General features: G+C 55.0%; 2 protein-coding genes across 7 annotated transcripts; both read right to left on the bottom strand.

The window, feature by feature from the left end:
• Positions 1 to 128: 128 nt before the first annotated feature.
• PMF1 (polyamine modulated factor 1) lies at positions 129 to 4,215 on the bottom strand. Its single transcript, XM_055696820.1, has 5 exons — positions 4,047 to 4,215; positions 3,298 to 3,403; positions 2,783 to 2,883; positions 1,819 to 2,014; positions 129 to 1,436 (listed from the first exon to the last, which is right to left on the bottom strand). The coding sequence occupies exons 1-5, from the start codon at positions 4,184 to 4,186 to the stop codon at positions 1,383 to 1,385; spliced, it is 597 nt and encodes a 198-aa protein (XP_055552795.1). The 5' UTR covers positions 4,187 to 4,215; the 3' UTR covers positions 129 to 1,382.
• A 716-nt stretch (positions 4,216 to 4,931) lies between these two features.
• SLC25A44 (solute carrier family 25 member 44) lies at positions 4,932 to 15,692 on the bottom strand. 6 transcript variants are annotated; one of them, XR_003558221.2, is made up of 5 exons: positions 10,941 to 13,616; positions 9,891 to 10,626; positions 7,763 to 7,890; positions 6,759 to 7,216; positions 4,932 to 6,250 (listed from the first exon to the last, which is right to left on the bottom strand). XR_003558221.2 is itself a non-coding variant. In XM_055696814.1 (5 exons), exons 3-5 carry the CDS (start codon positions 10,510 to 10,512, stop codon positions 7,025 to 7,027), a joined length of 942 nt encoding a protein of 313 aa, XP_055552789.1. In that variant the 5' UTR covers positions 10,513 to 10,626; positions 10,941 to 11,051; positions 15,543 to 15,692; the 3' UTR covers positions 4,932 to 7,024. The 6 variants fall into 6 exon arrangements, 5 of the variants coding, with proteins under 5 accessions (XP_055552789.1, XP_027654875.1, XP_014131924.1 ...); XM_055696814.1 differs by adding an exon at positions 15,543 to 15,692 and having other exon boundaries at positions 4,932 to 7,216; positions 10,941 to 11,051; XM_027799074.2 differs by having other exon boundaries at positions 4,932 to 7,216; positions 10,941 to 11,051; positions 11,409 to 13,616.
• Between the last annotated feature and the right edge of the window lie 1,303 nt (positions 15,693 to 16,995).

The following is a 16,995-nucleotide window of genomic DNA, read 5'->3' as shown; positions in this document are numbered from 1 at the left end:
TGTCTTGAAAAGCGGAACCGGAGGCTTTGCGGGGGGAGGAGGAGAGAAATGCTGAAGCCAGAACCTTTGTCAAACAAACCCACGAACTACAGAGTACGCGGGCCAAGCGCAGGCAGCGGGAGCCAAGAGCGGGGGAACAACAGCTCCGATTTATTTAGATTATAATGCAGCGAGGGAAGGCTTGTTTACGACAGAAGGAAAATATGCCTAAGTCAGTCAATCACAGGCTCTGGCTGCCTCTAATCAAAAACAGAGGCTGGTGCTGGGTGGAAATTGCCACCGTTGTTCCCAGATTTTGGACGGCCCCAGCACAGGGGGCACAGCCTCTTCCTCGGGATGGCGTGTACTGGCAGGCAAGGAGGGCGGCAGGTGACCTCGGCAGATCTGGTTTCTGGTGGAAACACCCGCACTCGGGCCCTGGCAGGCTGGGGAAGGCTCCCACTATCTGCCCAGCCCAGAGGAACGATCTCTTCTTCGTTTTGAAGCCATGTGTCGCTTGCAGGGCTCCACCAGGGCCCTGCCAGGCCGGCCCCAGCCAGCCCCTCTTCCCTGGCGGGCAAAATTCCATAAAGAACAACTCCACCCAGGTAAAATCAAACCCAGTTTGGTTCCAGGAGTCAATACAGAGCTTTCACGGGAAAACATGAAACCCCTGTGCCAGGAGCCCACAGAGCTGAGGCAGGGCCATTCCACCCTGCGGACGGCACACCCGCGGATCCTTCGCACTGCAGTCCTCAGCGAAGCGCCCTCGGCGTGGAACTGCTGGGGGTGGAAAACAACTAAGGGAAAAAAAAAAAAAAAAGAATAAAAGGCAACGAGGCACTTGGCGTGATAAAGCAGCTGCCGACTCGTTTGTTCTGATGGGTCACAATTGTTTAAAGATATGGAACAAAACTGACCAAAAAAAAAAAAAAAATTGTTTAAAGACACTGAACAAAAACGCAGCTCAGGAGTCGGATGCAGCAAATGCCACGGGAGCACTCGGTGGGCTACGGCTGCGGGGCTCCTCGCTCCAGCCAGGCACCCATTTTTCTCTAATGCTCGTCTGAAATAGCATCACGGCCACAAAACTGGCTTCAGGAAGCCAGGATCACACCTCAGGCAGCAGGTGAGCGTGCAGGCTGTCAGATCTGGGGGGTTCTGTCCCTGTCGAGCTGAGCAGGGAATAGGAAGTTGAAATCTATTTCCATTTTTATTTCTTCACAAACTTGGATCAAATTGCGCAAGTCCGGCAGCTTTCCAGTCCCACAAGTGTCTGCTGGCTCGGGGAGACAACCAGGAGTTTGTGTGGTTTGTATACGCCACGCACAGTCCCGCTTCCCAGCTTCGTCAGCGCTGCGGAGAGGATCCTCCTGCGAAACGTGGAGAGTCTCCCCGGCTCCTCACTGGGGCTCCTTGAACGTCATGACGAGTTCTCGTTGCTCTTTACTAATTGCCTGGAAGGCAAACAGCCACCACTGAGCTCAGCAAAAGTGTCTTCTCCACAGATGCCAGCGCTGAGGACACGAAGCAGGCCGATAGCAGAGTGCCATATACACCGCCGCCCCCCGCACGTACGGAATACAACCCGCTAATCTCACACGCTCACCCACCGAAATATCCCCCCCAGCACACAGGGAAAAACATCTGAGACCTCCAGTGAGAATGCCCGGGCCTCCCAGGGCAGTTTCAGCAACACTCGGCTCCCGGTGAGGCCCTCGATAAGCGGAGAGCTTAAATATAGCGCAGCCCTTGGGCAGCCGAGCCCCAGAACCGCGCTTCTTTCAGGCTGATGCTGCACAGAGAAGGGGGTTTAATTTGTTTCTTTGTTATTTTTACCTGCCAGGCATGTTTGCGAGCTTGTATCAGCTGCTGCAGCTCTGCAATCCTGTCCCTCCCCGCAAGCACAGATTCTGCCACCTTCCTGTTCTCTTCCTCCTTCGCCTTTAGGACTTTCTGCAAGTACAACCTGTGCTTAAGGAGGTACGGCACCACAACGCTGCAAATGTCCTCTTCCGGGATCCCGCTGGGACGCCTGGGAACAAACCGGGACGTGAAGCAACCAGAGAGCAAGAGCCTCGCGCAGGAATTAGTCTCATGCAGCTTAAATAGAAGCCGAGTTGCTGCCACAACGTATCGGCTGGCCGACCGCAGCGATTTACATTCCCCACTTTGAGGACAGCTACAACGCGTGCGTCTAATGGGCACCCCGCTGCAGAGCCACACGGGATGGGACGGAACGGGACGAGTCCTTCCCAAAACTCTGCCCTTAGCTGAGGCCTGGAGGCAGCAGGATGTCATTAACCTCCCCAAACCCAGCAACAAGAAATCACAATGATGCTTTTGATTAAAAGACCCAGGCTGCCTTTAGGGCGAAGAAAAGGCAGCGCATACGACCCCCAGCACCTGCTGAGTCCAAGCAGGGCACCCCAACAGGATGCACTGACGTCAGCTGTGCTTTCCGAACAGCAGCTGTGCCTAAACCACTCCATCAGCCTTCTGAATTATTCAGAACTGAGCTTCCCGCCCCCCTCCAGCCTCAGCACCACTAACATCCTCCTTGCGCTGAGGAAGCATAGATACGTGACCTAGGGAAGCACAGAGAAAACTTATTTTTGGATGTTTTAGGCTCAATGACATCGCTGTTAAGATACCTGAGGTTTAAAGAATTCCCTTGCAGCACAAGGCCTACGGGACACGTCACCGCGACCCAAACATCACACAGGAACTGACTTTCGAAGGAAACACGCCTCCACACACACACGCACGCTCCCCTGACTGCCTTCTGCAAGACTATCCATACCATGCAGGCTCTTCCTTGTTCTTTGCCTCCTCCACGATCTTATCCAGGGAATTAAAGAGCGCGTCGAGATTCCCTTCGTTCTTTACCTCCTGGATCTCCTCCTGCGAAGGAAGGACAGCACAGGGATTCAGCAGGACCCAAACTGAACTGACAGGGGCATCGCTCTTGTGAGCCCTTCGCTTTCCCCTGGATGAAGGCGACATCCTAGGAATCACCAGGTGTCGGAGTCAGCATCCCTGAAAGCATTTAGAAGATGTGTAACGTGGCGGGTGGAGTCAGCAGCGTGAGGTTAACAGTTGGACTCGATGATTTTAAGGGTTTTTTCCAATCTAAACGATTCTGTAATTCTACAGCATTATCCGGGGAAGACAAAGAGGTCTGGAAGAGCCTCTAGGGAGCAGTCTTCGCTGCCTGGTTCTGCCATTGGGGAAATGTAGCTGCTACCCTTCCAGGGCTGCTGCAGCAAGGGCCCGCAGCCCCTCCGAAGGCAGGCCCCTCCCCCCCTTCCCCCTCACCTTGACAGAGGCCTGCAGCTGGGCGATGAACTGATCGTAGATGCTCTGGGTCACCTGGGGCTGCAGCTGGTAGAAGCAGCGGTAGCACTTGGCAAACCTCTGGTAGCTGCAAAAGCGGTGGGAGGGGACACGGCGTCACTGCCAGGCCCCCTCCGCCCCCCCATGCCTCAGGCCTAGGCCCCTGCCCCTCAGCTCCCCCATGCCTCAGGCCTAGGCCCCCTGCCCCTCAGCTCCCCCATGCCTCAGGCCTAGGCCCCCTGCCCCTCAGCTCCCCCATGCCTCAGGCCTAGGCCCCCTGCCCCTCAGCTGCCCCATGCCTCAGGCTTAGGCCCCCTGCCCCTCAGCTGCCCCCTCCCGGCGGCCCCCAGTCCCTCAGGTCCCCTCCAGACCCCGTGCCTCAAGCCTAGGTCGCTCCACGGCCCCCGGCGGCCCGTCTGCCCCTCAGCCCCCCGCCTGGGGCGTAGGCCCCCCGCCCCTCAGCCCCCCCTCCTCGGGCCTAGGCCTCCCGCCCCTCAACCCCCCTGCCCCTCAGCTCCCCCCGCCTCAGGCCTAGGCCCCCCGCCCCTCAGCCCCCCTGCCCCTCAGCTCCCCCCGCCTCAGGCCTAGGCCCCCCGCCCCTCAGCTCCCCCCGCCTCAGGCCTAGGCCCCCCCGCCCCTCAGCCCCCCTCTTCAGGCCTAGGCCCCCGCCCCTCAGGCTCCCTGCCCGTTCAGGCCCCACGTGCCCCTCAGGCCCCCTGCCCGCGCCGCACCTCCCGGCCGCCACCAGCTTCTCCAGGAAGGTGTCCACCACGGCTCCGAACACCTGAGCCCGGCCCGGCTGTTCGGGGCCGCCATCAGGGTCCCCCGCCGCCGCCTCCTCCTCCTCAGCGCCGCTGCGCGCCGCCGCCATCTCCAACCGCTCGCCCAGCCCCGCCGCCGCCTCCTCCCATTGGCCGCCGCCCCCGCGCCGCGCCGCTCCCATTGGTGGTGGCGCGGGGAACCCGCCCCCGCGCAGTGCACATGCGGGGAAGGGCGCCGCCTTCAGGCCAGAGGCGGCGCTGCTGCCCCACGCTCCAAAAAAAACCCAACCCCAAAAAGCGTTAAAAATGCGGGTCGGGGGCGCAGGAGGGAGGGGGGGGGGGGGGGGGGTCGCTTCGTCCGTCCCGCCCCCGCAGGCAGCGCGAGCTGGCAGCCCCCGGGGTGGGCTGATACCAGAACAAACCATCCCCCCCCTTCAAACCCCCGTGGCAGAGCCCACCCTGCTCCGCACCCCGGGTTTTCCCCTCATTTAATGAAATAAAACGAGCAAGGCTGAACAATTCCAAAGGTTAGGAATAATCCCAGTTTGGCAGAGGGAAAAGCCATTTTTCCCCATGTCAAGATAGCGCTTGTGAGAGCTGAGAGGGGCAGCCACGCTCTGCCCAGGGGGATCTGGGCTGGCAACTCCTGGTGCCGCACACGCTTCAGCCTGATTTTCTCTGGCGTGTTCAGCCTTACGTGCTGTCACCGTCATGTTTCCAGGTCATCTAGTGCTACCTCAGAAGGCAAAACACAAAAACCAGGAGAGAAAAAAAAAAGCATCATGAAACGACAGAACCCATCAGACTCCCGCAGCGAGCGCCCTTGCTGAGACAAACATCTTTTGAACTCAGGCATCAAACTTGAAGGTCTCTGAAGTTTTATTAGTTGTCAAGAACTTCGCTGGTTAAGAGAGGAATATTAAGCTTGAGAGTGTCTTCTTACATTTGTGCCACCTGCCAGGTCCTCGACACACACCTGGACTTCCCCCACTGGCAATCAGCAGAGGCTGATGATTATTTTGTTAATATCGGCCTTACTACCGCCTTCCTGTGAGCGCGGGGCTACTCAGGACACCTCCCGCAATCTGGTGATGCCGCTGTTTGGCTAGTACAGAAAGAGCCGGCTGGCATCGTCTTTTAAATGACAAAACCGTGACAGAAGAGCAGCTTGCAGGACACACAGCTCTGTCAGCGGCTCAGGCGGACACCACCTTATTTAACGCCGCAGAAAACAAAGATGGGATTAAAAAGGCCTTGGATGACTCATCTGCAACCTCATTATGCAGTACAGTATCTTATAACCGAGTTCTGCCCTTAAATATAGAAGTCTCTCCAACTCCAGCAGCGTCTGTCTGTACTGGTTCCACCTCTGGCAAGAAACCGCGGCACATCCAGTCTCAGCACGGGCTGAGCTGCCGACGTCGGGAGGAAGGCGAAAGCCACACTCAGCAAGTCCCAGGTGAGAAGACAGCCAAGAGCACCACCAACGCTACAGCCAAGAGTTCCTCGTTACGGCAGCGAGGTGAACAGACACGAGCTGGTATGTGGGGGTGCATCTCGCACCCCCTCAGACACACAACTAACTGGGACGGGCACCACGCGCAGGCTGGCGTTGTGAGAGGTGGCTCTCACACACCGAGACCGGCAGAGTGGGGTCAAACAAGCCCTTCCTTCCTCCTTTCCAAAGAGCAGCCTCTTGCTTCATCACTCGCCTGCAAGTTTGCATCTGGTAAAAGACACAGACCATCGCTTCAGATTCTGATCCAGCAAGAGTGTGCAAAGAATCGTCCTTGCCCTTCCCAAACAGGATAAGCAGGATTGAAACTTACAACGTATTAGCGAACCATTACTCCTTATTCAATATGAACATGCCAATCAGGTTTGAACTGGATCAAAAGCCAGTACAAGTTGTTTTTTTTTTTTTGTTTGTTTCTTTCTTTCTTTTTTCCTTCCCCACCTCACATCCAGGGCTAGCTCAAGTCACATTGAGTTCTCGTTTCGGCTGCCGGCAGCACAGCAATCCGACACTTCCAAACTTGATGTTTCCTTTGTGCTTAAACTAACTAAAAGGTGGGAAGTGGCAGCAGCCACACCGAACATGCAGTATGGACACTCACATCGAACAAGGCCACAGAACAACCACTCAAGTCTCCCAGAAATCAGAATAAGCTTCCCTAAAATTAAAAAAAAAAAATTAAAAAATTAAAAAATAATTAAATAACAGATTAAAAACATCGGTTAGGTGTCACAATTGTCATCAGCTAACGACATATAGCCAGCTCAACTCCTAACTTGCCTATCAGCCCGCTTGCTGTTTGAAAGGATGAGATAGGAAACGTTTTCCAAGAACATACACAAAAAGGTATGTAGGGATCTATTCGAAACGCGGTAAATAAGGTCTTAAGTGGTTCCAGGTTACTCTTGTCTCACATCTTCTAGAAATAAACGCGGGCAAGTGAAGAAATCTACCGGTCTATTCTATTCTTCCAGCTTGCCACAGTACAACTGCAGTCGGCACCCAACCCACGAGAGGGCTCTGCTGCAGTCTGTTAGACTCCCCTCCTCGGAAGGTTTGGCAAAGAATTCAAATAATTTAGAGAATAAACTGGCTTTTTGCTTCAGCCAGTAAGTCTTTAATTTAAAAAAAGGGAATTCAGAACTTGCCAGGATGCGTTCACACACCTGGCTGCTCTTCAATGTGCTGCCACGGGCAAACAGCCTCGCCGAAGGTCACATTTTGACGGTTTTAAGCAGAAAGAGCAGCAGAGCGCTGGCTGCATCACAATCAAATCTAAAGAGGTGAACTGCGGTTGCTCCTGCTTCTGCCTTGTACTGTGAAACCACCCAGAGACAAGGGAGACAGCAGCTGCCTCTCCTCCTGAGCCTTCAACCGTGATGGTTCAAATTCAGAGGATTCAAAAGGAACGTCGCTCTTCCCCCAGTTGCCTCTACCAGTGTCTCGAATCCACCAGCTCTGGGCGGAGGCTCAGCTTCTTCAGAGTTTCATAGCCCACCACGATGACGATGGTGGAAGGAGTGGCCGAGATGATGCGAGCAGAGAGGCCTTTCGTCAGGCCCCAGGGGCCTTCCTCCGCCATGAGCTGTTTGAAGGTGAGGATGATGGAGCTCTTGCCTTCCACCTGCAAAGCCAGAACAAACATTCACAGAGCTGCCAGGCTTCACGCGGAGCTGCTCTGGGGTTCTGCTCCAACTGATGACTCTAGAAACCACAGAGCAGCCAGTTCAGTAACGTGGACCTAGTCTCCAGAACTCCAAGGGCAGTGGGGGGGAAGCAAGAAGTCCCAGAGGCAATGGTAACCGGGATTCTGAGACCCACCACCTCCGTCCTCCCACCTGCCTCCATCTAGAGGGGGCTGGATCAACACAACAGCTCGAGTCTCACTACAAGCGACACCGCCAGAAGCACTCCTCCTTTTCTGAAGGATGCCACATCTGCTGGGAAACCTCATCTGAGCAGCCCACGTAGGCGAAAAGCCAGCCTTGCTACCTGAGCCGCCTCCAATTAATGCCGAGTGCAAATTAAGCAGCGCGATATCTAGGACGGAACAACCTGCAAAGGGGAGCAGCGCACCTGAAGCCGCAGAGATCAAAGAGCTGGGAGCGAACCCCACCCCTGCGTCACGCTGCTGTGGCCCACGGACACGCCAAGCAGGCTGAGCTCTCACCTGAACCCGAGCCCTGATGACGTCCATGGGGTTGGTGAGCGTGGAAGCCGTCGCAGCTGCAAGCGGCCCCGATATAGCTTGCAGGAGGAGATGGGGACAGTCTTTAGGAGTCAAGCCAGAAAGCTGTTCTGGGAACGGGAGAGAGAGAGAGAAAGTTTCAGACAAGTGGCTGCTTATCAATCCCTTAATTCCACCTCCTAATTTAAGCTGATTTGCGGTGGGCAGAACCTGTGATACCCAACCTGTCACCTCCTCCCACGCCACGTCTAAGTGGTGCTTTTTGCATCAAAGCGTGGGGAGCGAGGCTGTAAACACCCCCACGGCTCAGTGCTCCATCACACAGCCTCCCAGCAGCCCAAACAGCGGCGCTCAGACCTGCAGGGCCAACAGGGCAGAACAAGCTTCTACGTCCCCAAAATAGAACATGGAAACATTCTCACCCTCCCACCCCCCCTTTTAAAAGGCAGGGGGGAAACTTTTAGACAAGGCTATCAGTCATCTGCAGAGATTCACGCAGATCCAGAAAGCTGTCACGACCATCGAGCGCATTGTCCAAGAGAAATCTAGACGGCATCCCGCCGTGGAATCTCTAAGGAGAAAAGCGCGATGTACTGCTGATCGCCAGGATTTCCTCATTCTGCTCCTGCTACCCGGCCAATGGGATGGGAATCTCCCATGCTCTTTATGGGTTAAAGCTGTACGGAAGACCGTCCCAAAGTCCCAGGTTCTTTGGATGACGTGGTGGTTGTGCCTGCCTGGCAAGAGGGAAGGAAGGTGCTCTGCCGGCGGCTCGGCACACGGATCGGAATCGCTGCCAGCAGTGTACTTTGAGCCCCGAGGGAGGTTCAGTGACCGCTGCCGGCCGAGACCAGGGCAGAGGACTAAAAAAGGCAGCCAAACTAGAGGTGTACTGACAGCTGGGGCTTATGTCTAGCATCATCTTGATTATCACCGCGAAAAACTAGAAAAGAGAGCAAACAGCTGAAGAAGGCAAGCTCTGTTCTCTCCGTATTAACTTGCTTGTTCTTAGACGTTCACTTTTTGAACCTTTCTGGCATCAAAGTCTTGCAATTAACACAGTGGATTTTGGTATTAAAAAACGTTGACATGGAGAGGGAAGGCAAGTGCTCCCAAAAAAGTTCAGACTGGACCAACATCACAAGCTGCTGTTGCTATTTAAACCCAGCACTGACGCGTAACCAGCGCTCCCCATTGCTACCAGAAAGCGCCCACTCTGAAAAGCAAACCAGACATCCAAGACACCTGTATTTTCAAGAGCAGGTGATTTCCAAGATATATTTAAGCCTAGCACAGGGAAAGCTATGCCTCTCATTATCACCATTTTTAGACAGATTGCTGTTAGGTAAATAATAGTCTAAAAACCACATGCAAAGCTGCAGGACAGAAATCTAAAGGATTATCAGAGGCAAGGGAGGGGGGAGGAAAAATCTCAGCTGACCAATATCTTTAGCATTTGGGAACACCCTAAGGATTACCAGAGCTGAGCTAGGGAGACAGAACATACTCTTACGTGTAGTTTTATATCGCAAAGCTGGGTGCCAGTTTCAAAGCTAGGGAAACTGAGGCACGCTCTTAAGACAGAAAACCACGGAAGACTTGGCATTTGTCTCTGCCTCCCGTTTGGTTTTGCTAAGAGATTTGGGGCTGTGGAAGTCTTTTTGCTACCTACAAGATTCCTGCGCCCACGTGAACTGAAAGACGAATTATACTCACACGGTGGCTGCAAAACTCTGCCCAGTGCCAGACAACAGCTTCCCTCACTTCCGTGCAAAAAGTAAGCAATAATTGGGATTAGCAGAAGAGAAAGTTTAAAGGAGATGCTTCAAGTCCCTCTTGCCTAAAGCCACCTCGTTTTAAGTCCTCTAGCACTTGAACCCCCATTCTTTAACTCTGCATTTAAACCGGTGCCACTCTGTTAAACCTCCCCCCGGAGCCTGCAGAATTCGTTTACATTGAATACGGCTATTTGTTTCAAGGCAGGTTCTGCTCCCACCCCAAAAATCAAAGAGAGAAAGCAAATCCCGCTGGATCCACAGTTTCAGAGTCAGTTTTGGGGGGCTTCTAGGTCTCCTGGGATGAGATGCATTCAAAGGGTCCTTTCACTTACCGGCATAGAAGTGGTAGAAGGGCCACCAGACCGCGCTGTTGGGAATATAGGTGAGCAGCGAGGCCACATAGCCCCTGTAGAAGCCTCTAAAGCCATCGGCCTTGAAAATCTGTACAATTATGTCCTTGGTTTGGCCAAAGACCAACATCCGCTTGCCATCTTGGTTCTGCACCTTAAACCTGCCCATGCTTTCCCCCTTCCTCTGCATCATCAGATGCTGGGAGATCACATCGATGGGCACCGTGATGCTCTGGGCCACCAGGGAGGCTGAGCCACCGGCCACCAGAGACTTCACGGCGTTGTTGTTGTTGTACCGTGACACATACTTCCGAGTGAGCTCGTATGTCGTCACATAGCACTGTCCAGAGATCAGGGTGAAAGTGTTGACCAAAAAGCCACGGTAGAGCCCAGCTGTCCCTTCTGTCCGCAGGATTTTCACAAAAGCATCAAAAGTCCCGTTGTACAGGCTCTTGCCCTTCTGAACCTGCAGCCGCGTCCGGATGAGCGTGAAAGGGTAAACGCTCACCCGGATCATCATAGTCATGCAAATCCCAAACACGTAGAATTTCCTTTTGTCCAGGTGCTCCCACTCAATGATGGGGATGTTGCGTTTGTCCTCCATGACTCCTCAGAGCGGGGCAGGAGAGGTGGTATGTCCCGGATCTACCTCAAAAATACAGAGCAGATCCAGGCTCAGACCTCCGATCTCGACCGACTAGATTGGAAGGGCCGGCATCTGAAACGAGAGACACGTTCAGTAGATGATTAAGCACGTCAATTAGCCTACGTCACCTGACTCTGCCGATTTTCCTCAAGCACAGAGACAACCCTGGCACAGACCATCCTGCGGGCAGAGCGGTGGGGCTGTAACCTCAGGAAGCAGGGCCGTGCTGCGTGCTTGATGGCAGCACCTTCCGATGTCACCACAGTTTATTCGTTAAACTCTTTAACAGCAGCCCGCACACACGGCAGGTCTCGCTACGCTCCAGACTCTGCGAAGCAGCTTTGAGATCCACAAGGGAAGAGCACGGCTCCGACAGCTCGCACTACCTTGCCACGAACGCGCAGGAAGATGGATTGTCAGCCAAAGCAGCTTCTCCCCAGTCATTCCGGGTTTGGGATGCTCCTGGATGTCAGGACGTCACTTTTCAGTTCCAGGCTCTGTACAAAGAAGGAAATGACAAGGCTCCGTTTGCGTTCCCTGCACAAATTAGACCTGTTTTTCTGGGCGTTTCTATTTTGACCTTCCTAAAGCTGGAGGGTGATGCCAGCCAGGGAAGGGGGAGGAGAAGGCTGCAAAAAGAGGAGCAACAATGGGAGAACTAGGCAAATGCAAACAGCCGTGCAGAGTCTCCACATTTGATGACCACGACCCTGAAAAGAAAAGGTTAAAAAAATCACAGCCCAGCGATTTCTCAGTTAGGCAGTGCCTAACCATGCTTTTCAGCTCAGGCGAGCAAAGTTCATCCTCACTTCCAGCACTGCATCACCACTTCTGGTACGGTAACACTCACAAACCTGCCGCGCTTCCAGTTTTGGCAGCATTCGGAGCAGCAGGAACGGAGGGATGAGGAGGGGAGGGCCTGGTTCAGCCTCCTCTGGCATTCCGAGCCTGGCTCCTGCCCCTGATGCCCTACCGCTGCGCCTCAGTCACCAACAGCGGCTTCCCCAGGACGAGACACTCTGCAGTTCCACCCGCCTCCCTCCTGGTTGTAATTTGCTCTAACGTGGTGCATCATTAACCAAGCCCGGAATAAGCTACACCTCCTTGCAGGGCCAGGGGTATGCAAGCAAAGAGAGAAGAGCATCTCAAAGAACCAACTCCGTGTGAAACTGATCATTTCACGGAGCACAAGGACTTTCTTCCCCTATCAAAAAAAATCTACGGGTCTTCTGGAATAACAGATGGCTAAATTTTTAGAAAAAGCTTGACTGCAGCTGCATCACAGCTTATATCCCAGGCTCCGGCCAACGGGTATTTGAAGTCTGTGCGCAGGCACAAGCCGAAGCGTCGGGGAGCAGAGCAATACCAAGTAGCTCCACTTGCAAAGGCAGGAAAGGGAACAAGCGTGCCGAAACCAGAGCTGTGAAAACAGATTCACTTTCAATTCGCTGAAATTTAACAGCAGATGCAGTCAACACCAGTTTGGGGGCCATTTTACGTTACCAGCGTAATGCAAAAAGGCCACGGTGCAAATGTCTCCAAATTGCAGGTTTCATGCAGAGAGCTCGAACAGTCAAGAGCCATTTGGTTAGAAATAACAGCAACAAAACAAAATTACCTAGAGAAGAAATTTATGATTATGAAATTATGGCAGGGGGGTACTATTAAGAGACCGTTTCATCGCCTATCTGCCACCAAAATATTTGCTTAACATCAGCAAACAGCGTTACAGGCTGCCCCCACTGCTGATGGACGGTGACATTAAAAAGACCTACGGGCACCCGGGTGCAAGAGGGAGGGTGGGGGAAACCCTATTTTACCTAGGACAAAGAAAAACGGCACTCCATCATTCCAGCCAATTGACTCGACAGACAGCGCATAACAAACGCCATGGCTTGTCTAAACAAAAGTTGTATTGCTTTAATTATAATTACAGTATTACTGGTTCACTAATACAGGCATAATTAGACAGCAGAAAGCTTCCTACACAGGAATTATCTGCACACAGCACCTACGAAAACGTAATTTTATTCTTGTTAGGAGTCCCACTAGCTTAATATTTTATAAAAAAAAAAAAAATAAATGAGATGAAGTCTAGCCAATGCAATTTCCTGGTGAAGCCTGAGGGTTTACTCCATACCCCAAATTCCTCTGCCTTCCAAAAACTGGACCATATGTAACAGAGCTCCCCACATGAAGGGTTGAAGGTGCACCTAAGAAAAATCCTCACTGCTGCAATACTGAGAATAAGTAACAACAAAAAAAGTAGCCTTGAGTTTTATTTAGTTTTACGTGCTATAGTGCTTCGGTTTTACAATTTTAGCCATAACCTCCTTGAGGAAATAACTGTACTTTCTTTGAATTCTTACTACTAACTCCTTTCATTCAGGATCTAAATTAGAAAGACAATGCCACTTTAATCCCAGGGCCCGCAAGCAATCCATGCCCTTCCAAGCCCTACATTCCTCCTGCAGGGGGGGTGGGGGGGGGGTGGGGGCGGGGGTGTGAAGAGGGAAAGCATCCCAGCATCACCAGGGATGCTCCCAGTTGACCACCACCATCACAATTCTTGCTCTGCCAAGACAAGAGTTTTGCTCAGAGCATTTATTTTTCCAGAAATTAAATCTAGGGCCTTGCTCAGAGCAGTGATCCAGTCACATCCAGTTTCAGTAACTCGTTGATGATCTTTCAACTAACTTAGGGAAGACATAAAAATAATTGCTAAATCTCAAAAGAACCGACCTACCCTCTAAAACGAAATACAAGTACACCAGCTTCTCTTCCAGGTCATGGAACCATTCTGTGCACTTGGAAGTTTTCACACCAAAACGACACTTCATCAGACCTATACAGACGGTGACTTCTCACCGTGAACAGAAACACATTTCTTGAATTTCTGCCTAGAAATTAAAGCAGAGGATTACCCAGCAGACTGCACCCGATGCTGCTCTCTCGCCAGTCTGTAGTATAACCTACAGGTTACAGCTTCAGTCTTCTAAACACGGACCACAACTCAGTATGAACAGCCCAGCAATTTATCTCCTTTTTCGTGCAGCCCCCTCAAGCCGTCCCCCAAACCGGTTGTGCTGCAGCTGTACCTAAATATGATTCTTTGGCAAATAAAAGACAGGGTCTTTGTGTACCCCTGGCCGAGGACGTCTCCTGCTCGGCATACTAATGCCATAGCAGGACAGCCTGGGAACCATCCAGAAGCCAGCGGCAACGCCGCCTTTCCAAGCCCCAGCCGCTCTATGCGGTTGCCTGTGGAGATCCTCTCAAGTGGGAAAGCACGAGATCAAAGAAATCCACTACAAGCCTCAGATGTGAAGCCTTTTATCCGTGCCACGCTATGCCGAACCTGGTCTGAGCAGGCAGCTCCGTTCTCCCAGTCTTTACTGTTACACTCCTTAAATACCAACGACACCAAGCTGGGGGGGGGTGGGGGTGGGGTGTCGAGGCACTGGAGGGAAGGGATGCCATCCAGAGGGGACTGGACAGGCTCGAGGGGTGGCCTCGTGCAGTTCAACAAGGTCAAGTGCAAGGTCCTGCACGTGGGGCAGGGCAATCCCAACCACAAATACAGGCTGGGCGGGGAAGGGATTGAGAACAGCCCTGTAGAGAAGGACCTGGGGGGTGATAAAAAGCTGGATATGAGCCAGCAATGTGTGCTGGCAGCCCAGAAAGCCAACAGTCTCCTGGGCTGCACCCCCAGCAGGGTGAGGAGGGGGGAATTCTCCCCTTCTACTCCATTCTGGGGAGCCCCCCCCCCCGCCCCCCGCAGCGCTGCATTCAGCTCTGGGGCCTCCAGGACATGGAGCTGTTGGAGCGAGTCCAGAGGAGGCCACAAAGATGATCAGAGGCTGCAGCACCTCTCCTCTGAGGACAGGCTGAGGGAGCTGGGGTTGTTCAGCCTGAAGAAAAGGCTCCAGGGAGACCTTAGAGCAGCACTGAAGAGTACTTAAAGGGGCTCACAAGAAAGCTGGAGAGGGACTTTTTAGCAGGGCCTGTAGCGATAGGACAAGGGGGAACGGCTTTAAGCTGAAAGAGGGGAGATTGAGATTAGATATTGGGAAGAAATTCTTTCCTGTGAGGGCAGCGAGGCGCTGGCACAGGCGGCCCAGAGCAGCTGTGGGTGCCCCAGCCCTGGAAGCACTTAAGGCCAGGCTGGACGGGGCTCAGAGCGACCTGGGCTGGTGGGACGTGGCCCTGCCCGGGGCATGGGGGTGGGACTGGATGACCTTTGAGATGCCTTCTAAGCCAACCCATCCTACGATCACACCCTGGGATGGAAGCACATATAAACCCAGCCTCCCTGAAGCTGTGCAGCTCCTCTGTGAGCAGCTGCTTCTCTGTAAGCGATGAGGCACAGCCGCCCTAAGGCCAGCACCCCGGTACGCTGGGAGGCGCGGGCAGGAGCCGGGCAGCCGCCTCAGCGAGCCACCCGCCTACCGTGTAGGTGAAGCCATCTCAGCGCTTACGTCGGGGCCGACCACAAAATCCCTCCTGATGTGCTGTAAAGGCGGCGAACAGGCGCGGCGTTCGGCACGGGACCTGCTCAAGGTCACCGGGCGCTGAGCAGCTGTGCGGAGGACGAGCAGCCTTTTCCCAGCACCCTGCTTCCACGCCGCAGGCATGTCCCCCTCTCGCCCCCCCTGCACGTAGCTTTGCCCCCTGCAGCCCCGGAGGCGCAGGGACCCCCACCCCCTCCCCCAGCTGCCCCTGGGCTCAATGGCGCAGCCCCCGCCGCCTCAGCCAGGCAGGTCTGGCCCCAGCCCCCCCCCCCAACATCCAACCCGCCCCCCCTCACCCCGCTTCCTCTGCACGTCCCCAACCAGCCCCCCGGCTGCTCGCCATCGCCCCCCCCATTTCAGCCGCCCCCCAGCCGGGCCACCCCCGCCCAGGCCAGGCCTCCTCCTCCCGGCCCAGCGCCCAGCCGCTCCCCCGCCGCCCGGCCCGCGGCACAGGCCCGGCCTCCGCCGCCCCCTCACCTCAGGCCGGCGCAGGGGAGGCCCCCGTCCCGTCCCGCCCCGCCGCCGGCCGGTCCCACCGCCCCATGGCCGCTACCCCCCCCCCCCTCAGCGGCCGCCGGCCGGAAGTGAACGGCGGTAGGGCGTCGGGGCCTCGCGCGCCGCCCGAGCAATCAGCGCCCGAGCACGGGCGCCATCTTGGGAAAGGGCAGAGGCCGCTCCGGAAGTGATCGCTCGCACTTCCGGCCGCAGTAAAGATGCCGGCCGCTGCGCCCCGGCAAGGCGGGCGGGAAGGGCAGCGCGCATGCGCAGAGCGGCGCCCTCGCCTTAAAGGGACAGCGTTTCGTTACCGCCCTTAAAGGGCCAGCGGCTCTTACCGCCTGGCTGCGGCTGCGGCTTTCCGGGAGGGGTGCAGGCGTGGGCCGCTGGGAGGGCAGAGGGCACAGCCGCGGGGGGAGCGGCAGCGACGCACCGCGGGGATGGGAGCGACGGGCGGGTGTAAGGGGGCCCTTCCCCCTCCCGGGGGGTGGGGGTGCACCCCCCCGGCTCCTTGCTCCTCGTTTTGCACACGCGCACCTTGCACATGCATGCACATTCAACACGCACACTACCCGTGCATGCCTGTGCTGCACCCTTGCACACCCCCGTGTTGCACAGGAGTGCACGCATTCTCTGCACGCGCACATGTGCGTGTTGCACCCCTGCACACCTTGCATGCCCCCACCTTGCACACGCATGCCCGCTCTGCATGCACACTGCACAGGCATGTATATGTTGCACACCACCACACCGCACATGCATGCATGTTCTGCACGCGCACTGCATGTGCACACACACCTTGCACACCCACACCTTGCACATGCATGCCCGCTCTGCATGCACACTGCACGGGCATGCATATATCGCACCCTTGCACACCACCGTGTTGCATGTGAATGCACATGCCACACACTGCGCGTGCGTACACGTGTTGCACCTGTGTGCACCTTGCACACTCACAGATTGCATGGGCAGGCCCATTCTGCATGCACACTTTGCACACCCACGCATTGTGCATGCACACACATTCAGCACAGACACTGCACGTGCATGCACACCTTGTAGACCCCCACATTGCACACGCAGGCCCTTTCTGCACACACACTGCATGTGCATGCGTATGTTTGCACCCTTGCACACCACCATGTTGCACGTGAATGCACATTCTACACACACACTGTGCATACACACGTGTTGCACCTGTGCACACCTTGCACACCCCCACCTTGCACATGCATGCACTTTCAACATGCACAGTACCCATGCATGCCTGTGCTGCACCCTTGCACACCCCCGTGTTGCACAGGAGCACACATTCCCTTCACATACACACACGCTGTGTGTGCACCCACACCTTTCACACCCCCACATTGCACGCGCAGGCCCATTCTGCACACACACAGCATGGGCATGCCTATGTTTGCACCCTTGCACA

Source organism: Falco cherrug, chromosome 19 (genome assembly GCF_023634085.1).
Source record: "Falco cherrug isolate bFalChe1 chromosome 19, bFalChe1.pri, whole genome shotgun sequence".
Taxonomy (NCBI): Eukaryota; Metazoa; Chordata; class Aves; order Falconiformes; family Falconidae; genus Falco; species Falco cherrug.
This window is presented reverse-complemented; position numbering and strand designations above follow the sequence as displayed.